Source organism: Strigops habroptila, chromosome 16 (genome assembly GCF_004027225.2).
Source record: "Strigops habroptila isolate Jane chromosome 16, bStrHab1.2.pri, whole genome shotgun sequence".
Taxonomy (NCBI): domain Eukaryota; kingdom Metazoa; phylum Chordata; class Aves; order Psittaciformes; family Psittacidae; genus Strigops; species Strigops habroptila.
The window spans coordinates 5,203,231-5,228,108 of NC_044292.2; the positions used below are offsets into that span (position 1 = coordinate 5,203,231).

At 53.5% G+C, this 24,878-nt stretch overlaps 1 protein-coding gene across 1 annotated transcript; it reads right to left on the reverse strand.

Annotated features, from left to right (window-relative positions):
- Positions 1-6,585, reverse strand: PERM1 (PPARGC1 and ESRR induced regulator, muscle 1). Its single transcript, XM_030507734.1, has 4 exons — positions 5,473-6,585; positions 4,101-4,944; positions 1,846-1,962; positions 1-263 (listed from the first exon to the last, which is right to left on the reverse strand). The coding sequence occupies exons 1-4, from the start codon at positions 6,583-6,585 to the stop codon at positions 184-186; spliced, it is 2,154 nt and encodes a 717-aa protein (XP_030363594.1). The 3' UTR covers positions 1-183.
- Between the last annotated feature and the right edge of the window lie 18,293 nt (positions 6,586-24,878).

Sequence of the window (24,878 nt, forward strand, 5' to 3'; positions counted from 1 at the left end):
GTAAGTGACTGTCACCGGAAGGATCCTGCTTCCTCTAACATCCTGTCCCCTTTAGGGATGGGTCCAGAGAAGTCTTGGTGCTGGGATCCAGGCTTTTCACACTTGTCCAAGAACAAAGTCCCCAGCTTCTGCCTCCAAACATCCTCGCCTGTCCTCGGGAAGCATCGCTGGTGTGCGCTGAGACTAGGTCCGGGGACGTCCTTCTCTGACCTGCCTTCGGAAGTAGCGGATGGCAGAAAGGGTGCCAAAAGTTGCCAGGAACACTGGAAAAGAGCCCAATACATTTCCAGAGTGAGGCTGGGTGCTTCTTCCAAACCTGAAGATCTTTTTCCAACCTTGAAGATCACAAGTGATGTGGCTCACTCTGGTCTGTAGCACCTACAGTCCCCTTCTGCCTTTGCTTTTGCTCCCCACCACATTGTACCTGTTCCCAGTGCGTTCAGTCCTGGGCTGCCCATAGCCTGGCCAACAGCATCTAATCCTGTTGTTTGGGCACACGGATCACACCACCATTTCACAAGAAACTGCTGTTTTTAAGGGAAACACAACATAGACTTCATGTGTGTGGTAGAGGTGAATGTTGGTTAGATATATATACAGGTTCATGTGGAGATCTAATGGGTCTTATCTCAGATAAGTCGGAAATCTCACCAGGGATTCAGGGTAATCCCTCAATTTTCTACTTCTGTTTGGACTTCCTGGTTTAAATTCAGACTTGATTTTGATTTTTGGGACATGGAACAGGCAAATTCAACCTGTTAGAACCCAAAATGTCACAAGAGAAGTGTAAGCCAGCACGTCACCTCCTTGCCGGGGTGCTCACTGCACGCTGGGTTATGCAATCCCAAGGGCACGAGGCCCATATCCCATTTTTCGCACCTTCTCTGAGGCCACATCTACCGTCTAATACTAAGAAGGCAAGGAGGAGCAGGCCAAAAACTCCTTGTGATGATTGCACTGAGCAACCTTAGCTAATAAGCTATTCTCAGCTCAGGGTGTCAGCTTCCTGTGTGACCTTAGTGGGGAACATTCCTGCCCCGGACAAGCAGCAGGAAGCCCTGATCCCAGCATAGGACCCCATGGTAGGGGCTCTCTGGAGCTCCAAGCTGGACCTAGCATCAGGGCAGGGTTGCTGTGCTCACTGTCCCATCCAGTGACCCTCACCCCTTGGGCCACAGCTCAGCTCCCTCTGTCCCCACCAGTTATTCAAATGCTGTGGTTGGAGAGGAGAGGAACTGACAAAGCTCCTGCAGGACTCAGTGCACCAGGATAACACTTCAGCTAAGCTGTATTTAGAGAAAAGATTATACATTTACAGCACTTCAGAGTAACATGTGCATTTGTTCCAGCTGAGATGGAGGAACCTAAACCTGCATACTCAAGGTCCTGATTGAGCTTCTAGCCAGCACAGATCCTAAAGAAGCCTCTCTTGCCCTGATACACTGGAACTGGTCTCTGTCAGAGGCTGGATGGAGCAGGGCTAAAGCTAGGAACACAGACTTGTCCTAGAGTTAAGCTCAAGCCAGCAGCTGCTTTTTGTGGGGAAAGAACAATGGGAATAAGTAAAATGACAGTGGGGAGATTGAGATGAGATCTTAGGCAGAAGTTCTCCCCTGTTGGCGCTGGCACAGGGTGCCCAGAGAAGTGGTTCTATGAATCAGGACTGCCATTTCCATGGGAAATAAAAGGTATTAGAAACTAACAGGATGCTTTGGAAAAGCAGGAAAATGACTGCGTTTTCCCACAGGCAGTGTTAGGTGTGTTAGTATCCCTGCCTTTCTCACTGCCATGTCTTCCACAAGGTCCTTCCCACCCCTCTCCCTCCAGGGTGGACACCACACGTACTGGTTTTCCAGGCATCCGGAGCCTGCAGGTCGGAGGTCTTCACTGCCCAGGATGCAAAGGCACAGAAGACGAGGCACATGTCTTTGTGGGTCAGCGCCAGCGGAACCACGGGGCTCCCTGTGAGGAGAAGAGCAGGACGTTTGGGGTTTCACACCACCTCCTCTGCCACAGCAGGCTCTGGTCCCTCTGGGGCAGTGAGTCCCTTGTACTCACCCAGAAATACATCTTTGTCACACATTTTCCCTCCCAGAAGACCCATTTCTCACCATTGGTCAAGTCAAACATGTCTGTTTAGGACTCGGGTATATTTCCTAAGGAGAGGGGCATGTTTTCCACCCCTCTCAGTTTTAAGAACCCAAGGCAAATACTTGTTAGTGTTGCCCATGGGCCTGAGAGGCACAGCCAGAGGATGCACTGCCTCCAGGACCTCTGACTGCACCACCACCTCCCTGCGTATCTTCCCAGCCTGGAAGTGGGTCTGGATTTAGGAGAACACAGTCTCTGGGGTGGCTGCCAATGCACTGGGGTCCTTCTTGGCAAGGTCCCCATCCATGTCCCAAGACAACACCACAGATGCCACCAAGAAGCAGCAGTGCTCAGCATCTCTCTGCAGAAGGAGATAGCCCTGAGTGCTTTGCATGTCTTTCTCTGCAGGAGTTCCAGCCTGGCACAACAATGCAGGAGACATAGGGGTTCTTTTGCTATGTTTATCTGATCAGGTTTTTAATTAAAACTGGCTTATTAATTAGCTACGATCATGGCAAAGGCGTTTTCCTCTGTGCAAACATACTGGAAGCTCTATTTTGAGACACCCTTTGGGATGACTCATTCATTGTTTAGTTTTAATATTACCTATAAGGCACTGTGGCTCTAAGCATCATATAAGCTTTACGACAAATATGCTGTGGTAGTGGGTCAGAATTGTTCTCCCTTTACCTTGTTTCTCTTACTTGCCTCCCATAACAGGCAATGTTCAGGTAACCTCTGAGGTCTCTGGAGGGTGTTTTTCAAACTAGCATGTGTTTTATAGTCCCCATCACCTTTTCAGCTGGAAGCCTTGGACACGTTCCACTCTGTGCACACCATTTCCCCCACCAATATTAGCTCCATTAGCAACCTCAACAGGAGAGCAGCTCAGCAGCCACTGCCTTATCTCAGGGGCATGAGTTCTTTGGTACAGAAGGATTTTGCTGCTCTGCCTCCCATTCCCTCATCAGAAACACAGCTATGTGGTTCTGCAGGCAGTTGGAGGGTGGGGGATTCCCATCTCTACCTGACCTTGCAATAAAACCGAGCATGTTTAATGCAGCTAAATGCTTCAGTAAGTTTTCCTTGGCCAGAGTGTAAAAATATAGATCAGATCCACAGTAAATTATATCCATTCAGGGGCACAAGTGAATCAGCTAGAACACGGACTTCAGGTCAGGCTGAGTTTCAGGCTGTTGCATGCATGCGTTCTGTCGTGACCACCTCTGCCCCAGGACTGGAGTTAGTGGGGAACAAAGTGAGTTATGCACAGAATATTCCCAGATTCCCTGTCCATGCCTCCTGCAGCACTGGGAGCCAGCACTGTAGCACGTGCTTCGCATAGGGACAGCATGAGCATCACAAGAGAGAGACAATGTGACACAGCATGTCATGATACCTATACATGGTACCTGGTAACCTACATGGTTTCCAGTGCCTAAAGGGGGCTACAAGAAACCTGGAGAGGGATTTTCAACATGGACATGTAGTGACAGGCCAAGGGGGAATGGCTTTAACCTGCCAGAGGGGAGATTGAGATGAGCTCTGAGGCAGAAGCTCTTCCCTGTGAGGGTGCTGAGGCGCTGGCACAGGGTGCCCAGAGAAGCTGTGGCTGCCCCATCCCTGGCAGTGTTCAAGGCCAGGTTGGACACAGGGGCTTGGAGCAACCTGCTCTAGTGGAAGGTGTCCCTGCCCGTGGCAGGGGGTTGGAACTGGATGAGCTTTAAGGTCCCTTCAACCCAAACCATTCTATGATGTTGGTGGCTTTAGCCATGCTTCCCCTGCTAAAGCCCAGGGCTGCTACGTGCCAAGGTTAACATACCAGGAGTGTGATTTCAGACCAGCCACACCAGCACACCAAAATGCTCCCATCTGTACAGTAGCCTCAGTGCCACTGTGGCTGGAGTGGAGATGGCTGCAGCAAGGCAGGGCTGGGAGCTGGGGAGGGGACCACACAGAGCAGAGGCACATCTCTAGGGGCTGTTGGGCAGGGGGTAACAGCATTTTACCTCTCAGTGCAAGGGCCATGTCCAAGTCTGACTGCGCCTCGCCTCTTCCCAGCGGACGCAGCGGGACGAGGGGGAGATTCTCTCCGGATCCTCTCCGCACGAGAGCCTGGGGCGCTGGGACTTGGCCTCTGACGAGATGCCTTTGCAGGAGGGTCTTCAGAGCCCCCACAGCTTTCTTCACCTCAGAGGTGGGAGTGATTGAGAAAATCCCTCTCCAGCCTGCCCTGTTGCGAGACCCATCTGCAAAGAAGTGTTCATACACCTCAGGGACTGAGATAACCACGGAGTCTTTGACCGGAGCCAAATCAGGATCCTCATTTTGCAGCTCAGTGTGGTCCAAGCTGCTGAATTTCTTTCGTCTCCTGTCTTTACTCTTGAGTTTTTTCCTCTTTCCTTCTGGTTCATTGAAAAAATGCTCATACAGTTCGGGCAAGGACATATCCCTTTCCAGTGTTTTTGCCTCCTCCACTGAGTTCCATGTTCCTTCTTCTTCCCCTTGGGAGTCACAGAACAAATAGTCATACATTTCAGGCCAAGTCACGTCCAGGGTGTCTGTTCCTGCAAAGGTCCTGGCTTCAAAGCAAGGAGGGCCCAGCTCCCTGGGGACCTCAGCTGCAGGCTCTTCATGAGTTCTGTCTGCAGCATCTCCTCCAAAAACCACCACACTCTTGGGACGGAGAGGCTTCTCCTGGCATGCCCCTCCTGAAGGAGCTGTGGCTTTGCTGGCATTTCCAGCACCATCTGGGATCACAGTGTCACGTACACCCAAACCACCAGCCTGCCCTGGCTTTGGTTGCTTGGTGGCTTTCGCCTTCCCCAGGGGCTGTGCCACCGGCTCCTTCACCTTCTGCTTTGGGGCAGTGCTCACGGCTGGACCACCCTCATCCAAACCAGGGCTGAGCACTGGCCACTTGCTCCCCACTGCCTCCTCACTGCCCAACCTCACAGGGGCCGTCTCGGCTGCTGGTTCCTTCACCTTCTGCTTTGAGGATATGCCCACAGCCAGATCACCCTCATCCACACCAGGGCTGGGCACCGGCTGCTTGCTCCCTGCTGCTTCCTCACTCCCCAGCCTCACAGGAGCTGGCTTAGCTGCTGGTTCCTTCACCTCCTGCTTCAAGGGAGTGCTCACAGCCACACCACCCTCATCCACACCAGGGCTGGGTATTGGCTGCTTGTTCTCTGCTGCTTCCTCACACCCCAGCCTCACAGGGGCCGGCTTGACTGCCTTCTCCTTCACCTTCTGCTTTGGGGATATGCTCGCAGCCAGATCACCCTCATCCAAACCAGGGCTGGGCACTGGCCTCTTGTTCTCTGCTGCTTCCTCACTCCCTAACCTCACAGGGGCCAGCTTGACTGCCTTCTCTTTCACCTTCTGCTTTGGGGATATGCTTGCAGCCAGATCACCCTCATCCACACCAGGGCTGGGCACTGGCCACTTGTTCTCTGCTGCCTCCTCACTCCCCAACCTCACAGGGGCTGGCTTGGCTGTTTTCTCCTTCCCTTTGCTCTTCCGTGAGGACAGTGGCGAGCTTAAAGGTGCCTTCATGGGCACCACAGTCCCCTGTCCCGCAGCGCCCACCGGCTCCTTGTCCCCCGGGGCTGCCTCGGTGGCACTGGCTCCACGCTGCCGGCGGCTCTTCCTCGCCTGCCCTGGCACCTTGGGCCTCACGACCTCCGGGGAGCCAGCCGGGGAGCAGCGCTCGCTGCCGGCTCTGTCCCCGCTTGTCTCCTCCCGCGCCGGGCACACGGGTGCTTTGGGTGCTGTCTCCAGGGCTGGACTCAGGGGGGGTTCACGTGGGGGTCCCCGTGGTCCTGGTTCCAAGCGGGAAGCGCTGCTAAGACCCTTCCTCGTGGATCTCCCTGGGGAAGCAGGCACTGCCGGCGAGCTGCCCTGCACCAGAGCCCCGCCTGCATCCCCTCCGTGTTCGCTTCTTCCAGCTGGATTGCTGGGTCGCTCCATGGCCGGGCTAGCGCTGGCTGCTCCTTTCTCCAACTGCGGTGCTGCTGCTTCACATGCTGTGTCCTGCCCTGCGCTGCTCTCTGCTGTGCCACCAGCCGGGCTGGCAGCGGTGCCTGCGGGAGGGCAGGGGGGCTGCCTGCCCTGCACACTGGGCATTGGAGCAGATGAAGGGCAGCCGGGCTGGTCGCTCGCACACAGAAACCTGCCAACCGAGCCCAGGTCCACTTCGTCCTCGCTGCCTGACAGGAGCTCCGGCCCGCCAGCCGGCCAGCGAGGAGAGGTGTCTCCGGTCACCCCACGTGGGGCAGAGCTGCCTGTGCCAGGCCCTGGCCTGCTGCCCACCCTTGCTGCGATCGGCCCGTCTGTGCTGCCCGGCACGCCGTCCCCTTGTTCAATGTCACTGAGACTCTGCTCCTCTGCTGTGGCCAGCGAGGCCGGTGCCAGGTTGCACTCCTCCACCGCCAAGAAGAACTCAGCCCAGTCCCTGTCGTTCAGCTGGATGCTGTACTCGAAGTCATCCATGCCTGCAGCAGGAAACAAGGGGATAGGGACAAAGAGATCAGGGCATGAGGAGGGGGCACCAGCACCAGCAACCCTTTCCCCCCAGATTCCTGCCCTGCTTCCCTGCATCTGCATTCCCTCATCCTCACTCGTTTCCAACTGAAATTAGTGGGAGGCAAGAACAGAATCAACAGGACAAGCATCACTGTGCTGGACCACAGCCCAGCCAGCACTGAGAGAGACCACTGCTACCCCCCTCAGGTCTGCCTCTGCTCCCGAGCACAGCAGCACGGAGGGGTTGGGATTCTCTCCACAGCACCACTGCGCTTCCCATACCTCTTTCCTACTCCTTACACCTACAACCCTTTAAAAAAGCAGGGGATTTACACTCTAGAGCATTCCTGATGCCACAGCATCATGCATGAAGGTGGCATGAAACACAGCCCAAACAAGGACACTGCTGCAAGCCAGGGCAGCCTCTTCCATACCCATGGCGCTGGGGAGGGAGATGCAACAGAGCCCAAAACCGGCATGGGGCATCCAGCAGGAGGAGAAGAAGCAGAGACATCACAAAGCTGCATCCTACCTGTACCACAACCTGAGCCGGTGATGGAGCCATTCAAAGAGCCACGCAGGAAAATCCTCCCAGCACAACATGATGCTGTACCCTTGACGGGGGCAGAGAGCTCGGCTCCAGCACAGATCCATTCAGGGGCTAAAATTAGACACCCCCCCTCCCTCCCCAGCGTGTCACTTGAGATCCGAGTGTGATGGGTTCAGACAGGGCAGGCCCATATATAGAAGCTGGTGGGGAAGATGTGATGGTGCCAGCCAATGCCTTCCTGTCCCGCAGCCTCTGGGGTCTTCAGGACCACTCCTGATGCCCGCTGATGGGGCTGCCCCATGGGATAGCCAGCAGAGAAGTGGCCCATATACAGAGCTCATAGCCTTTGGCATGAGCTCCATGCTCCACTCTTTGGTGGAGTGTGGCATCTAGATGGCAATAACTGCTCTTTTCCAACATACCTCAGTCTATAGGTTACCCATTCCTAGGGTGACATATACATCCCTCAGGGGCATCGTTCACCTATTGACAGCATTCCTAAGGCACTTCTTGCCAGCTGACTGCAGCTTTACATCAAAAGATCACAGCCAGCGTCACTGTCTTGTGACAAGCCCCGCATGGCACGTGGTAGCCGTCCCATGCAGGTGATAGAGGGAGCCTTGGGTTGGCTCCTCAGCGTGAGCCTGGCACGAGGGAGTTACAGGGGAAGCGACTGGCCCCGGGTGGCTTGGTGGGTCAGCAACCAGAGCCAGAAATAGCCCTCAGCTTCCCCCTGCATGCCCCATCGGACAGAAATAGATGCCCTGAAGCAGCTGCCTGCAACACAGTGTGTGTGAGCCCAAACCCAGCTCCAGGCCATACTGCCCCCAGGCTCTGGACACCCTTTTGGTCACCAGGCTGCTGTAGAAACCAAACTGGAGATGGCCAGTTGTGTAGATGCTGTGGGGACCGAGAGGGATCCACATGCTCTGCATCATCCTCAGCTATTCCACCCCGCATGCTCCACGTAGCCCATGGCTCCTGTCCCACAGGCTGGAGGCATCTGGGCCTCTTGCCCTGCCAGCACCACCATCCTGCGGGAAGGAAGCTCCCCGTCGTGGCTGCCTTCACACACTGCACTGCCAAGGAGTGAGCCAGGAGCGTGCAGCCCACCAGCAGCCCCATGCCACGGGGTAAATATTGACCAGGACATGCTTCCTTTCCTTATGCTCCAGGCTGACGCACACAGGGAGCTTGTGGAGCCGAGAGAATATGGAAGGAAAGAGGTCTGCTGTCTTCCCATCCTATCTCGCTTGTGATCTGGCTACACCCTTCTCCTTCTCCCCCTCACACGCGCTTGCAGACGCAGAAGGGAAACCAACTGGCTTCCTTTTCTTGGCTGCAGCCAACTTCCTTCCCTTTGAGTCCAGCAGGCAGGGTTAGTCAGACAAACCTTTCAACTCTGCCTTGCAAACCGCAGCAGAGAACATGAAAGAGGCAGAGGCAGCGAGACGGAACTGGAAGCCAGCAGCGGGCTGGCGGCCCGCGTTATCAGTGTCACATTGAAAACCAACGCTGGAGCAGCCACACACCAAACCCCAACAGGAACTGCACACACCCCACCACACGTTCCACCCTGGCCTCAGACACACAAACAAGTCTGGGTGCTGGAGACATCCAAGGATTTATTTAGCAGGCCAGGGTAAAGCCCACACACCGTCCTTGGGGAAATCACGCATCTGTGAGCACTTCCCTGCCTTCCTCTATGGGAGGGCCATAAGTGTGGACTTCAAGGGCAAAAGCACGCTGCCCTGAGCCAGAAGGGACATCGTACCATCTGCCAAGGACATTCAGCAGTGCCAGCCAGGAGCAGACCATCTCTGATTACCTTCTGGCACATAGTGACCCTGTGCCTCTCCATGGTACCTGGCTCCAGCTCTCCAGAGGAGCTGATGCCAGATGCTGGGATGCTGCTCCAGCACCTCTGGACCAACGTGACCAGCAGATGCCACCTGCCAAGCCACAAGCAGGCAGGCAGAGGCCACCCCAGCACCTCCAGTATTGATGCTGTGGTATTAAGGACATTATATAAATAACTAATGTCAGTGTGTAACTAGAGAAGGGCCTGAAATAAAGCAGCAGATGAGGCCCCTCTCTGCCTGACGACATAGGACACAGCGTGGGAGAAAGAGTCGGAATCAAGGGCATGGGAAGGGGAGCTAGGCAAGGAAACTGGGAACGCGATGGAGGGACACTTCCTTTGGCATAAAGACCCCTTCTGTGGCCTCAGGCTCAATATTCATTACTCCCAGTGTAAAGGGACTTCAACGGACTGGCAGGGGGGAAAGGAGTTATTAGAGCTATATAGAATAATACTCTAAGATAAGCAATTTCCTATCCAGGAAACTCCATTTGGGAAAATTCTACCTTCACAGAGCTTTTACAAAAAGCACTAAAAGATCATGATTATGGGGGGGGGTTGGCTGAATTCGCTGCTGAGACAACACAGACAATGCAGAGAAATGTGGGTCTGATTACAAAGACATCCTCCCTGCCCTGCTCTAGGCCCATCACATGCTGTGTGTTAGGGGAGGAAGAGTGTTTGCAGGAAAAGTAGTGGAAAAAGCCACCAACATAATGGGAAGAGAAATACATCCACGGCTTCAGGATCAAAAACTACATTAGCCCTTGCTGCTTCGCACTGCCTGGGACAGACAGCTCTGTTTGTGGCCATTTCCTCATGCCGCCTTCTGCTTTGGTTTCATCATCATCACCATCATCCTGCAGCCATGGTCACTGATACAGCATGGCTTTGTCTGCCTACCTCTGGCTGTCACAGCACCGGCCTTTCCATCGTGTGACCTCTCTGATTCATTTCTCCCCTTCCATAAATTCCTGTGAGGTACAAACTGTCATATAGACATAGCCCTTCACGTCCAGGAGTAGGGAATGCTGAGCTGCTCAGATCCAGCTTTGACCTTCCACCACTAACACCCATGAGACCTCCTTTGTGATGTGGAGAGAGTTCAGATGTACTTTGGAAGTGAGTTACTCCACGCTGAGGAAGGGGTTAAGCTGCATTGAAACTCCAAGTGCAGTGAAGCTGTAACTCCCAGTCTGGTTTTGCTGGTTTGGGGGCAGGTGAGTGGCTTGGAATTATCACCCCCAAACCATAAGAGCTCTGCATTGGTTTTGCGTAAGCCCTTTCAACTGTTCAGTTGTGTTTGGGTTATTTCTTTAGCCTGAAACTCACTCCCCAGGCTCTCTTAACATTCAAGCCCATGCTTCCCAAGCAACCAGCAGTGGGCTCATGCAAAGGTCAGCCTTAGCTGGCTTGAAACTCAGCCCGCACTTGCCTGAAACCCTGCCAAGCTCTTCCAAAAAGCTCGTATCCTGGCTGGAGTTTCGGGTTGCTAATCCAAGTCTCACTGCGTTTCAGGTTTCTGTGCAAGCTTTGGCTTTGCTCTACACAAGAATAGCCTCAGGACACATCTATTCTGCTGGCTGGACCCTTCCTGCTGGGGCAGGGGTGGCAGCAAGCAGGCACATCCAGTGCCAAGGAAGAGGAGGCAAACAGGACACAGATATCCATAACCTTGGACTCATCATCCCTGAGGGGCAGGTTCTGCAGCTCCCCTCTTTGGGTGCTGCCATTCAGAACAGCCAAGGGGCTGTGGGGAAGCATCCTCTGCTCAGAGAACCCAGCAGGACTCGGCTGTAGCATCATGAGCATCAGGATGCACCAAGCCAGACCTACATTGCCATGAAGCTTAGCTGTGCAGAACTAGCTTGTTTTCATCTGGAATACCAAACCAGAGCATGGTCTGTTGCGGATGCAGTGTTTCTGGCTTGGGACCAGCAGCCATAAGGTGTCATGTCACAGCCACCTCTTGTCGTGTTGCTCACTGATGTGAGGCAAACCAAGCGTGCCAAGCTCTCTTTGAGTCATACCCACATAGATAGAGCTATTTTCTTCTACAAGGCCTGAAGAAAAGGTTTCTGGGCTGAAGGAATCAGCGTTTCACCACCGAAATCCAACAGGATTTTACCTGTGAAACTAATTTTTCCTGCTATTTCCACTAGATGTCACTTACAGCCAGAAAGTTAGCAGTTTCCTTAGGATTTTAACTTCCTCCTGACACACAGGTCTATGTTCATCCTACAAAGGGATCTTAGATGGCCAGGACAGCAGGGCTGTAATGGAGTTAGAGCAGTCAGGATTGCAGGCTGTAAGGGAGGGATGAAGGGGAAGCTAAACATCTCCTGAGCATCCCATCCAGCTGGTGTGGTGCCTCTAGGGGAAGAGAAAAAGCCACGTTCCATAAGGCTGGAAGAGCAGGGTCTTTGCTAACACTGCCTTGTGCGTGTTGGGAGTCCCTACAGCTACAAGCCTGCCCTGCTCTGCGCTGCAGTGTTGGATGTTCAGTGATCCACACAGGTAGGTCACCAGCTGCACGTGTGGCTGAACAAATCTCCAAGCCAGAAGGCAGCTCCATCTCTGCAGTCACCAATCCATCCTAAACGCTTGGAGTAAGGTCTGCTCTGCCTTTGCACGTCGTTGCACACACACAAGGTGTTGCTGTGATGCCAGGCAGCAATACCAGTAGTCTCCTGATGCTGGGGTCACAGCATGGCCCAGGGCCAGGGTCTCTCCAAGCCCTCTGGGCAGCAGCAAGAAAACCATTGGCATCTCCATCCTAGTGCCAAAGCAGCTGCAAGGCTGGCATCATACCCAAGAGCTGGCTTTGACCTTTCCTTCAGGGCTCAGCTTCACATGCAGAACAGCCTAGGGCATTGCTGAGCCATCCTTACACCTACCCCATCAGCAGCAGGACTTGCCTCCTTCCCCACGGATCACCTTCCTTCATAGCCCCACTGGCAGGCCAAGCTTAGGGGCAGCTTGTGCAAGACATGTCACTGCATCAGCTGCTTTCAGCTTGCACTAAAGGTTTAACTGGCTTATTTTATCAGACTGGTTTGTGTTGGAAGGGACCTTTAAGCTCATCCAGTTCCAACCCCTGGGCAGGGACACCTTCCACTAGAGCAGGTTGCTCCAAGCCCCTGTGTCCAACCCGGCCTTGAACACTGCCAGGGATGGGGATGGGGCTTGGGCACTTCATTTTACCTGTGCTTAGCAAAAAGCGGGTATTTGTGGCAATCCCAGCTGGGGATGTGGAAGTCCTCAGGCCCATGTGGTAAAGGAATAAAGGAAAACTCACAGGAGCTTAAGGTGTGTTTTGGGCCACCTCTTTGGGCTTCTTCTTCTCCTGTACCCAACTTTGTGACAGCTTTGGGCTGGAGCAACGGAAGGGAAGGCAGTGTTGCCAGCACACTGATGCTGGCCCTTGGGAGCAAGAGCAAGCTCTGGGATAACACATGGAAAGGGAAAAGGACCTGAGACTTTCCCACAGAGCATCAGCTTGGTGAAGCTCTCCCCTCCCTGTTCTGGCTGTGGGCCTGGAAAGGGCAACGGTAGCTGGACGTGCAGCCACCGCTCCGCTGCCTGTCCAAGCGGTTGATTCATTATGTTTTGGGTTGAAAGGGCCTCCCCTCCCACCCCAGCCCCACAAACAAGCTGTTCCACATCTGCAGACCTCTGTCAGCCCTCAAGGCCCCGAGTTCCTCACCCCTGGGCTGCCCACCCCCTTCCAAACAGCTCCTATTCCCAGCGGAACGGGGCATCGCGGTGATGTTATTCTAACTCCCGCTCCACTGATCTCAGCCCACCCACTGTCAGCAGCTTCAAAGAGCAAAGGAGAGGTCAGGTTGCAACCACAACAGACACCGGTAGCTCCTTGCACAGGGCTGCTCTGCTCACCCTCTCTCCGGAGGGCAGGAGAGCCCGGGAGCAAAGGCTCCAGCTCCAAGGGAGGCTGCCTTGTGCTTCAGTCTGGCTTGAATTAAATCAGCATTGGAGAGCTGATGGCATTAACCCTCTGAAGGCTGAGGCTGTGGAATGGGAATCCCAACATACTTGTACTCATGGAAAGCGCTTTCCCACTGCAGCAAGGGGTAGTGAATCCCGTTCCAGCTGTTGAGCCAGATGTGCCAACAGCCAGCATCCGCAGAGCTGTGCAGACTGGTCCCCAAAGCCTGAGGAATCCAAATGCCACAGTGAGACAAGGTAAAGCTCTGCCAGTGGAAGGCTCCCAAGGACCTGGCTGCCTCATTCACCTGCTTTTGAAACACACTGCCTTCAGTCACCTGGGAATTAAAAGCCTCAAACGTCTGAATAGTTCTTTCCAGGGAGTTAATTTGTTTCCACATTTAGAATACTAAAGCCCCACAGAGAATCGTGGCTGGGAGAATAACAACCAGTGGTCCTTATCTCCTCAGGTTGAAGGTTTTTACAGGGGTTTCTGAGACAAAACTAGGATTAGAGCTGGACCAGTACCATTTGTGATGATCCATTCCAGTGCCTAAGGCAGTGTGTGTGCTCAGAGGGCTCCCAGCAGCCAGGGTAGAACAGCAAGCGTAAACCATGAGCTAGGACTAAGGAAGGAGCCTTATTTACATCCCACTAACACCCTGAGCTCCCTTCTGGCTGCTGGGGAGCCCAGCACAGGGGAGAAAACCTGTGTGGGATGTGGAGAGAGCAGTCAAACATGGTGTGATGGGAGATGCAGAAGCGCAGGGCTGGGATGTGATGTTCCAGTGATCACTGGTGTGCCAGATTCTGTGGGAAGGTCAGAATCGGAGCCTGGCTGGCTCCAGGGCTCCCCCACTGCTCTTGTCCATTAGACTGGGACGTCTCAAATGGCCTTCACTAGCCCTGATCTCAGCTGTAGGATGCCTTTGTAGTCCTGGGATCAGGGAACAGAAACATCCGGGCACGACTCCTTGGCCCTATCTGCAAAGAATAAACAGTGATTAGGGACAGAGAGTTATTTGGGACCATTTCACTGTGCTGTGCACATGCAAGCCAGCATATCCAAACACACTGCAATCATACGGAGAGGAGAGGATAGGTCTTCCTGCAGCTCTCCCCTTCACTTGCTTCCTGCTTACGACTTTTTAAACACAGGCCAGTGCTGACATGTTCTTGCTCCCCTTAACTGCTTCCCTACAGCAGGCTTTTGCTCCTGCTCATCCCCAGTGTCACCCCCCCATGCTCAGAGCTCCCTGTTTTCCACACCAAGACCACCACCCCAAGCACACACACACACTGTACCCAGTTTGCTGGCTATGGATCAATCTGCCTCCGACCAAACCCAAACAATCCCACATCCCTCTATCAGACTATTGTCTTCTGAGGAAATGGCTTTGTTCCAGCCTTTGGAATAATGCTCCAGCAAAACCCTTCCACAGCAGCGATTTCTTCCCATCTTCCTGTCTCCTCACAGCACATCTGGGAATCCTCTTTTAAACACACATTTCCCCCCCTCCTTCTTACTGAAAGCAAGAGACTTCTTCCCCCTATTCCTTGAGTGCTGGGTGGACATGTAGCTTGCATTTCTATTTGCATACCAGTTATTTGGGTCCTGACTGGAGACTGGGTGTTTCTGAGCTATTGGGTTTCTTTGCATGCTGCAAGAACTCTTGTGCTGCTTTGAAAAGAACCTTAAGGCAGCAAATCCTGGCCTGGGGTGATAAGGAAGGCTATATTTTGCAGCTCCAGTCAGGCTTTTCTATTGGCAAGGGCACAGAGAAGGCAGTTCCAGCACCCATACATGCACTGGAAAGTAGATGAGAAGGTCTGGAGTGTATTTTAGGTCACCCCAGCCTTTTAGTTTACCCCAGCCTTTTTGCATTACTTTGCTTGGGGCTCACTCTCCACTTGTGTTTCAGTGCCTTGGCTGTAAAGCAGGGATGTGGCTGCTCCTTTGCCTGTTCAGCACATCAGCACTGGCATCCTTTCCCCATCTGCACTGTGCCAAGCACAACAAAGTCCCCTCTGGACCAGAGCCCCCAGTCCGTGCTGGAATAAGAGTGCTAATGACAGCCCAGATGCACAGCACTACTGGAAACCTCTGTGCTACCTGGGGCTGCCAGGGACTAATCTCTGGCCATTGATTTAGCAGCTGAGGCCAAGCTGAAGAGACAATAACAACTGCAAAGATAGGAGCAGGCACCAGAGCTACGGCTGGAGCAAGACGAAAGGCTTGGGAGCAGCACGGTCTGTCCCTTCTGTGTTGCAGCAGTGTGTGGGACTCTACTCTGATAGCCAAAACAACTAGAAATGTGGCATTTTGATGTTGCATCTGAAGCTGGTCCTGAGCTGTGATGGACCTGAAAGCAGCACCCATTACTATATGCAGCTCTGGGGTCTTGAGCCTCTTCCAAGCCCAGAGATACACAAAGATCCTTTGCAAGTGAAAGGGTGGGTACCACAGCCCCATCTCCTCCATCCCCATCCGTCAGTGGGACCAGAGCCCCCATGGGCACCAGGCAGGGAACCCTGGCTGAGCTAAACAGCTCTGCATGGGGCAAGCAGGGGTAATTGCCCAGGAAGCAGCCTGGAGCTGGGCAAGGGGCTGGTGACAGCAGAGGCTGAACCAAAGCAGCAGCTGAGTGTTCCTGCACCTTTTTATTCCTCCCCGGGAGGATAGAGGCTTAGAAAATCCCGGCATGGCACCAGGGCTCCCTTCTTCTGGCATCTTAACAAGAAGCAGCTGCTTGAGGCAGAGTGAGGAATGGCACAAGGAAAAGGTCCCATTGCATTAATGAAAGGTCACGGGGCCATTGCAGAGGCTTCCCAATTACCTCGGGAAGAGTGTCGCTAATGTGAGATAATGATGTCATACAGCCACTAATGAGGCAGGTTATCCAAACCCCCATGGCCCCCCTTCCCGTGAGGATGTGCTATCATCAGCCAAAGGGAAAAGGGACACTCTTCCCCCTCTGGCTCCCCTCCACCTCTTCCTTAATGATGCTCCTCACGGCTGCCCTGCCGGATAATGGAGCTGGGGGAAGGCAGGAGGAGAGGCCAGAGCCCTCTTTGAGGTTTTTGTGCTGAGGAACCTCTCAGCAAGGCCCCTTCTCCTCTTGCGCCATGAATTGCTCCTCAGAAGCGATGTCAACAGGATATTGTTCAGCACTGACCCTGCTCCCTTGTTGCTCAGGCCAAATCCAGCCCCATTAGTGCTCCTTAATTGAATGGAATTTGGAGATGGAAATCTGCCTCCTGGTACAGAGGGCTCCAGCCCCTCCGCTCCTTGAGCCAGGATGTCCAGCAAGCAGGATGGATTGGGCTGGGATGGGGATGAAGGCTGACGGCCATCCTATGTGTTGTTGGTGGCACCGGCTCCAATGTGCCCCATGGGCTGTGCCAGGGCATTGAACACATTGTCCCAGTGGAACGGTTGCCTTTGGGAGCTGCCACATCCCCTCAGACCTGAGCTTTGGAGGGTTGTGCTCCCAAGAGCCGCTACATCTGGTCAAACTATGACTAAAGCAGCCACACAGGGGTCTTGGGTCAATATTGGCTTTGGGGACAGATGGAAAATGTGTTGGAATGGTCAGTTCTGTCCACCCTCTGCTGTGCTGCTTGTCTCAATGCAGTGGAGGAGTGTAAACACCTCTTTGTGTATGGCTCAGGCACCAGGCAGGAGGTGAGAGACAAAACGTTGCAACAGAGATTAAAGTAAGCCCACAAATGGAAAACAAGCCACAGGGCCCCAGATGCTTTGAATGGGAAGAGGAAAGGGGGCAGAAAAGCAAGCGAAGGGCCCGAACTAAACCAAACATGCGTACATCTGGAGTTGATAAGAGTTGTCCATCCTGAGCTTCAAAACCAAGTGAAGTCAGGGTGAAGGCGTGCATCAAGTCTTGTGGGATGCTTCCAAACCAAAGGGAGGACCTTCCCCAGCATCCCACATCCTGCAGGAACACCAGAGGCTCCTTTTCTATCCACGCAATGTTTGCCTTGAGAACATCAAACCTCTGCATACAGCCAAATCTGGCTCCGCAGGAGGGAATCACAGAGGAGAAGCCTCAGCTGCAGAAGGCATCCACACTGCAGAGGAGCACTGATCCAGTCCCTGAGTGTATTCTCCAGGGTTCTGCAATGGTGATGCTTAGGAGAAATCATGCTTCAGGGACAGAGAGCACAGTTCAGCACCCATCTGGCTGCTTCCTCTTGAACATCAATGGATCCAGCACTGATTAGAGGTTATCAGCAGCTCCTCCTTGGCCTCTGCCTGTTGTCTCCTGCTGTTTGCTCACGTAGTTTCTGCAGCAGCAGCAGTCTGATCCCTGTGTGAGGCACTGTCCCAGCCTCCTCTTTCTTTAGGTCCTGCTTTTTGCCTTTCCAGATAACCTCTTTCAGCGTAAAGTACTTACCTCCAACAGTAGAAAAGCACAGGAGGTAGCACAAAAGAAGGAACAGGAGCTAGCAAAGAGCTGTTGCCCTTGCCCTAAGCCTGAAAGACATGCAGAGCTGTGGCAAACAGCTGGAAAGGTCAGAACAGGAGACAGAGAGTGGGAGAAATGATTCCTGCTATGCTTGGAGTCAGGAAGATGGGAAGTCTCCACTACTGCCATGTGGTACCCAAGATCTCAACATCCCAGACCCACATCAAGAAGCTGCTTGTTCAAATGGGGGGTTACCTGTGGATAAACTTGATCCCCATCTCCATCCCCTGTCCCTAGCTCAAACTGAGCCTTTACTCCTGAGCACACACATATAAACCAAGCAAAGTCTTTGGGAACAAGAGCTGCCAGCTGCAATTTCTCAGGCGATGGGAACAGACAGCACATGACTGGAAGCGAGGGAGCGCTTGCAGGGGGAGGCAGAGGTGGAAGCTCCGAGTTCTCCCAGCAAGACAGGGCTGAGAAGTGCCGGGTTATTAATTATCTGCAGCTTCCATCCCTCCCACATTCAGCGAGGGGAACAGAGTTGTCAGGGCGAGATGAAAAGGCGCGGGAGGGAGGAGAGCAGGATGAAAAGACTAAAGGCACAAAAAGGAGGAGCGGAGGCTATGGCTGGGATCACGCTCTGCTACAAGAGAGGATGCCAGGAGCGGGAGAACACAGCGTCTGCTGATAAGGAGCTTTCTTGCCCATGGGGATCCTCTTAATTCCCCTAACGTGCTGCAGCGGCCAAGGGGTGGGGTGTTTTCCATTCGCCAGTAGGATGACATCTGCTCCAGGAATTCTGCTCCCATGGCTCCCCCAGGCTGGGTGGGATTTTTCCATGCGCTTCCAGGCTAAATCAACACTGTTTTCAAGCGTAGCCCTAACGTGCAGTAAAGGAAGGGCTGGAGCACTAAACCCTGACCTTTGCTAATCCACAGGCAATAACTCCAGGCGAGCAGCGTGCTGCAGGCAGCGCCAGGCTCTGCTCTCCCTATGGGCAGTGTTTTAACCTTCAGAGCAGACGGGTTTTCCTGTCAACCCGGAGGCAGCTGTGGGTCAGGGAGCTCCTGCAGAGCTGTGGAGCGATGGGATGCTCCCGGGACCATTCCAGTGGGAAGGCCATAGGGCTGGGACCTGTGGGAAGGCTGTGATGAGCTGCTGGCCTCTGGGGAGAGCTCACTCAAAGCGCAACACCTCCCTTCACTTACTTCTTCTGTTCTACAATGGGGAGAATGAGGCTGAGACCTTGGAGATGTTACTATAAAAAACAAAGCACTGGGTAGAGACTGAGGGTGTTGCAGCACATCGGGAAGGTGGTTCTGGTTCCAACCAAAATATGGATGTTCTGAGCAAATTCCTTCCATCATCTGTTAGCATCAGGACTCTTACTAGTGAGCCAGAGCCCCGGTTTTGGTTCAAGTTTTCTGGTCCCTGGTGTCCTTCCTCAGCCATAATGCAAATAGAGGCTGTCACCAATCTCCAGTTCTATGCAAAAACATGCTTGTTGCAGCATACAAAATACCTCCTAGCTAAAAAATATATTAAAAATAGATAGCTGCAAAGCTGAATAACATCTGCATGCAAATCCAGCCGCAGCCCTCCTCCCTTCTTGCCCACTGCCCACCATGGGGGAGCCACTGGCCCATGGCAAAGACGGAAGCAGAGATTCCATGGCAGGGGGTTGGAAATAGATGATCTCAAGGTCCTTTCCAAACCATTCTGTGATTCTATTTCTGCTTCCCATTGGGAACACTGCTGTCCAGATTCATGTTGATCCATCATCACTGGCACATTCTCTTGCAGCAGGGAAGGGGTGCAGAGGAGTTTACATTATAAACAAGAGGCAGATGGAGGGATCTGGTCTCCTGGGGCTCACTCCAGCAGGACACACGCAGTTCCCAGCTCTGTGCTGCCTAATGACAAAATCAAAGGGCTTCTCCCAGCTGGGAGCATGGATGCAGCATTCCCACTGGATGCATTGCAAGGTATGGTCCCTGCCTGCAGATACATGAAAAGATAGGAAGGCAATCTGTGACAGACAAGCAGATGTGCCTTGCTCATGGGGTTCCAGGACACAGCAGGACCCAACCTGGTTTTAACCATGCCCTGACACTGCCACATCACAACTGGAACCGCTGTCCTTTACATGCAGCTCCTGTTCCATCCAGGAAGGGATGAAGATGGTGACTTCAGAAACAACATATCTTGTACAATGCCTGCACCAGGTCTGTGCTGATAGAATTAGCTCCTTGATGCCAGTTCCTGCAGACAAGAACCTGGCCTTCAGCTTTGAAGACTGACTGGCTCCTTTGTCCCACTATCTGCCTTGAAGCCTGGCTATAAATATTGGGAAGGGTTGTTTTCCTTTCGGAACCTGCAACCGGCTTCTCTTTAAGCAGAAAATAAACACTGAGTCTGTCACCTCTGAGTTATGGGGCAGTTTAGAGGCTGCAAGTGTGAAAAGTTAATTGCCTGACACTCCACTTCGTCACCCTGAGCCTACAGTGGCAACCTGCTTTGGTTCAGGGCACACAGAGCACCCCTATGGCTGTGCCAGGGCCATACCTAAAGGGTGGCTTGTGTTAGACCAGGCACAATCACCATATGAAGGGCTTAGTGCTGGGTACCACTGAAGGATGCTGCTTCTGCTCACCATGGGACATGTACCTGCACAGTGCAACCACCCAGACTGTGCAGCTTGGAGGCTTTTGTGCTGATGTGGATTTGCACGGTGGGGGTGTGATGAATAAAACCACTTGGTGGCTTTCTTTGAGCTCCCACAGATATGAGCAAAACCATCAGAGCACGCTGCCTGCCAGGAGCCCTGTTGCTGGCACCGTGTCGTGATGTATGGAGCACAGGTAGTTCCCATCCTGAAAGCAAGAAGCAGGCCGCGAGTTGCCCCATGTGGCTTCCCCCTTTCCCAAGCCACATTCTTCACGTGGCCCCTGCGTGCCCTCCCTGGGCTCTGGGGGCAGCTTTGCCCTGATTTCATAAGGAGATCTGTTTGTGCCGTGCAGCATCCCTGCCAGCGCCGGGGGTCGCGGAGGCGCTGGTGGTTGTTTCTGCTTCTGGTTCATGTTAAGCAAAGGGCTAATGGGATTCATGTGACTCTGCTGTGCCTCTGGAGGAAGAGCTCCTTTGCCCATCGGAGCAGTTTATGCCTCCTGGAGGCAGCGGTAATGCCTCCGGAGCAGGCAGCTCATCCACATCCCCATGCACGGCTCTCCCGGAGAAGGTGCGTCAGCGGGAGCTGTCGTGCTCTCTGCTTGCCCTGGGTGAGATTAGAACCTCCCCGAGGAGCTGCTGCGGGTTCAGAGCCAGGAACACATCCTTCTTCTGAGGCTCCCCTTTGCAGCACGCCTGTGCGCACACGTGAGGAGGAGAGAGCACGCATTGCAGCTCTCCTCATCACGGAGGATGGCGAGCCAGGGGAGGAGGGTGCCCGGAGGAGGAGGAGGAGGAGGAGGAGGGCAGGCAGGACTTGCTGCTGCCAGGCTCCACAAAGAGAGTGTCTGCCTTTTAATCATGTCGACAAAGAGCCTTTGTGAGATGCTGTGTGGAGCCAGGCGCTGCCCCGTGCAGATCAAGGCTGGAGGAGAGGAGGGGCAGCCCCTCCACAGCTTCAGGAGCTTTAGCAAGGGGGGTTTTAGGAGAGGCATTGACCTGGTGTTGGCACAGCACAGCCAGACCCCAGCAGCTACAATGTGGGTCTGCACAGCACTGAGATCCTTTGCTCTCCAGAGACAGCTTAGTCCAGGAGCTGCTCTCATAGATGGAGCTGTCAGCTTCTGCCTCTCACCAAGGGCTGGTTCAGTCTCCTGCAGTGACTATGGGAGCTATGGAAGCTGGAGTCAGTCAGACCCTCTTCTCCTGTGAGATCTGGACACTCAGCACCGAGTTTCTCTGCATCCCTGCTTCTCGTTGCTGAAACAAGGATGAACACTCATTTTGCTGCCCAGTTTGTCCGACTGGATGGCAGGGGCTTGCCCCTGTAGCAGTGCTTGGACAGCCTCTGGCACAGCAGGGCTTTTATATACCACAGCAGTGGCAGTGGGGAGGCTGGAAGGAAGAGAGGTTTATTTCCAGATCTGGTGTGATGGCAGCTCCTTAGTGCTGGGACCTGCCTTCTAACCCCACCACTTAGGCCTGTGTCATACACACAGTCCATAGGGCTTCACCAGGTAGCCTGCAAAATGCTTTCAAAAGCATTCCCAGACCCCACACTGCACAAATCCACCTCCCTAAGTGCTAAGCACCTATTCTTTGCATCAGTTCGACCAGGAGGATGGCAAATTGGCTTACTGACAATGTGTGCACATGTGCCTCCTCTTGTGCTGGTTTAGTTTTACCTGCTCCACACTGCCAGGACAGAACAGTGAAGCCGGTTTTTGTACCTAATGCAAGGCACCATTAAGACAGGCTCATTTCAGTTCTGCCTTATATGATTCCAGCTCAGCAGCAACCTGATTATTGTGGCTGTAAGAGCACTCCCACTTTGTGCTGGCTTAGCTAAGCTCAGGCTACATCAGCTTCTCTCTGAAGTGATGCAGCTTTGCACCAGGCTAAGCACTTAATGCCTGGGGCCTCCCCAATCAATAACTGCAAAGCAACAACGGGGAGACGAGAAAGTGTGTGGGATGGAGCATCTTTCCCACCAAGCTGCAAACTTCTCTTGACAAAGCAATGGCATTAGGAGGCATTGTTCTGCTCCCTCCTCCCTGTCTGGCACTCTTTCCCAGGCAGCCCAGCACTGCTTGGCTACTTGTGGATGTTTATCCCCCTCTCTTGCCAGGTGTGAAACACTAATTGCTGTTGACACTTGCATATTTAGCTCCCCCCATCCTCAACACACACGTGTTGGGTGGTGAAAACTCCCCTGGAAGTGGCAATACTGAGTGTAAAGTCTGACCTTGCCCTCACCCATTCACACTTCTTGGGTGAGACTCCAACCTGGTCTCCTCTGCCCCTCTCCAAAGGATCCAAAGGGTTTTAGCTGGGCTTTTCCCCATCTGCACATCTTCTGTGCTGAGCAGCTCAATGCTCCCTGCCACATCCTTTGGGCAGGGGTACCCGGTAGCACAAGGGACTGGTTGCTGTACCTGGATGCCTATGAAAGGCTAGCACTTCCCTTGGCCTGCCAGAGCCTGGTGTTTGGGCTGTGGATGTGCCCATACATCTCCTTGACTCTTATTTAGTGTATATCACAACTTTCTGGCAACTTCTGCTTGTGCATCCTCAAGACTGACCCACCTCAGGTCAGTGCATCCACCTGATGGGATGCAGCTTTTCCTCTATCCTGTATATGCCCAGGCAGGATGCTCTGCTTTGGATATGAGTGTTTTCAAACATCTCCATCCAGCCTGCTCCCATAGAGCCTGGGGTCTGCATGGACAGCTCAGCCCTGTCTGAGCCTTCTACACCTAGAAATGTCATCTAGGGATGAGACATCATGATAGAAGGGACAGTGATGACAGAGTGGATGCGAGCGCGCTGCAGTAGCACTGGGGTGCAATGGGCTGATGTCAGGGGAAGGAAACAGGCACAGCTGAGGCAAAGGGGCAGAAGAGTTAAGTCCCCTCTAAAGCATCAAGCCAGGAAGGAGCTCTCCCCGTCGCCTGCACTCAATCCATGCACAAAAAGCCTGTCAGAGCCCTTTCTAAAGGAGCCAAGGGCAGCAGTTGGTGTCTGGAGGAAACACCCATAACATGAGGGTGGCCAAGCTGCTGCTTGGGCTGGACTCATTGTCTCCTTCAGAGACATTGTCCCATTGCTAATGGAGAGGCCATTCCCAGGGTGGGGATCAGGCCTCCAGAGCAGTTCCCAAGGGATGTGTTTCACTGGGAATGGGCTGTTTCTCAGCCACATGAGTGGCAGTCCTGTCGGACACAGGAGATGCACTTGAAGCCATGCCATATGCCCTCTGGTCCAGCCAAGTGCAAGGAGCCTGCTTCTGCAGCGAGGAGAGGAAGGCAGCAGCACCAGGGCCATGCCCCTGTCGCTGAAACAGTTAAGTGCTGCAGATGAAAGACATCCTGGCGATAGGCAAAGGGTTCTAAACAAATACATAACGTCTCTGTATGAGAGAGAGGGAAAGGGAGGGGAGAGGGGCTCCCGGGGAACGATGCAGCCTCACGAAAGGATGACGCATGCACCGAGACGGTGGAAGGATGCCAAGGGATCTGGAAAACAGGTTCTGCGGATGTACACCCTCATGCCGACTCCTTCTGACGTAGGCAGGAGCAGGACGTGGCTGATGGGCTCCCCCCAGCCCCATCACGTACGCTGTTCTGTGGCATGAAGCTTCCACAGCAGGTCTCAGCCTTTCCTTGCTTCCCGTCTGCCTCCCACTGCAGGACCCAATGATCCTGGTTGTAGGAGAGCAGAAACCACTTCCAACAGTGAGCAAAACAGCCTTTCCCCACTGCAGAGGACAAAACCAAGCCCTTTCCCACCCAGCTGTGCCCTCAGTGCTGAGGTGCTAATCCCAAAGTGCCTGATTAAACCTCGGAACAATGAGGATAATGACTCCGACTTCCTTCCCACCATTGTCTCCCTGCCCAGGTATGGGGAAATCTTCCCTGAAATGCTTCCAGAGGAGGATTTTCTTTAGGAGGCGGCTGCTTTGATTTTCAGGAGTATCTCCTAAGCCCATTGAACATCCCCAGGGATGTCTGGGAGGGAGCAGGAACTAGATGGAAGGATGTCAGGCCATAGGTCCAGCATCACTGACCCCGGCTGGGACACAGCCACTTACTGTGGTAATATCAAGTCAGATGGAGCATGAATGTGCATAGACAAGCCTGGGGTGTCCATCTCTTCTCATCCAAAATTAACATAGGAAATATCTACTATAGCTAGATATAGGAGGGAGAGAGGACAGGGCATGTTCATCCTGTCAGTGCTGGTGTGGCTGTGTTTTCTTTAAGCACATCAGCCCTGTGGGATCCAGCAAACCAAGAATGGGCAGGATCAGGCTGCAGGAATGGAAGCGCATTTACCTGGGAGGAGAGTTTTCTTCCTGAGCCTTGTGAATCACCTCTTGTCTATCCATCTGCTAAGGCCAGATACAGGGGATCTGTCTTGAAGGGCTGAAAGACATGAGCACAGACGTTCTGTGTTACCAGGCACCAGCTGAGCCTTGGCAACTGCCTGCCCATCAGCTCTGCCCCTGCGGCAAGCGCTGTGTAGCACAGCCCAGCTCAGTGCTGGTGCTGCCAGCTGAGCTCAACCGAATTAAACCTGCACACGTCAGGTACTTGGGCTCAGCTGAGCAGGGATTGATCTTGCGGTGGTAATGTGAGCGTGGATCCTGTCTGCGAGACATTAAGCAGCAGAAATGCACAACGAAGATGCTGACAGCATGTGTTTTCCTCTTCCAGGATGCCCAAAGTGCATCCAGAAGTGCACCGGCTCCATCTGCACCAGTAACATCCCTTTGGAAGCAGGGGAGGAACTGGCAGAGTCTTGCAAG

Coding starts and splice junctions, on each gene's coding strand:
- PERM1 (XM_030507734.1), bottom strand. CDS start 6,585: ATGGATGACTTCGAGTACAGCATCCAGCTGAACGACAGGGACTGGGCT. Junction 4,945..5,472: donor GCATATCCCCAAAGCAGAAG/GTGAAAGAGAAG, acceptor CCAAAGCAGAAG/GTGAAGGAGCCGGTGGCACA. Junction 1,963..4,100: donor CATGGCCCTTGCACTGAGAG/GTAAAATGCTGT, acceptor TTCTCCTCACAG/GGAGCCCCGTGGTTCCGCTG.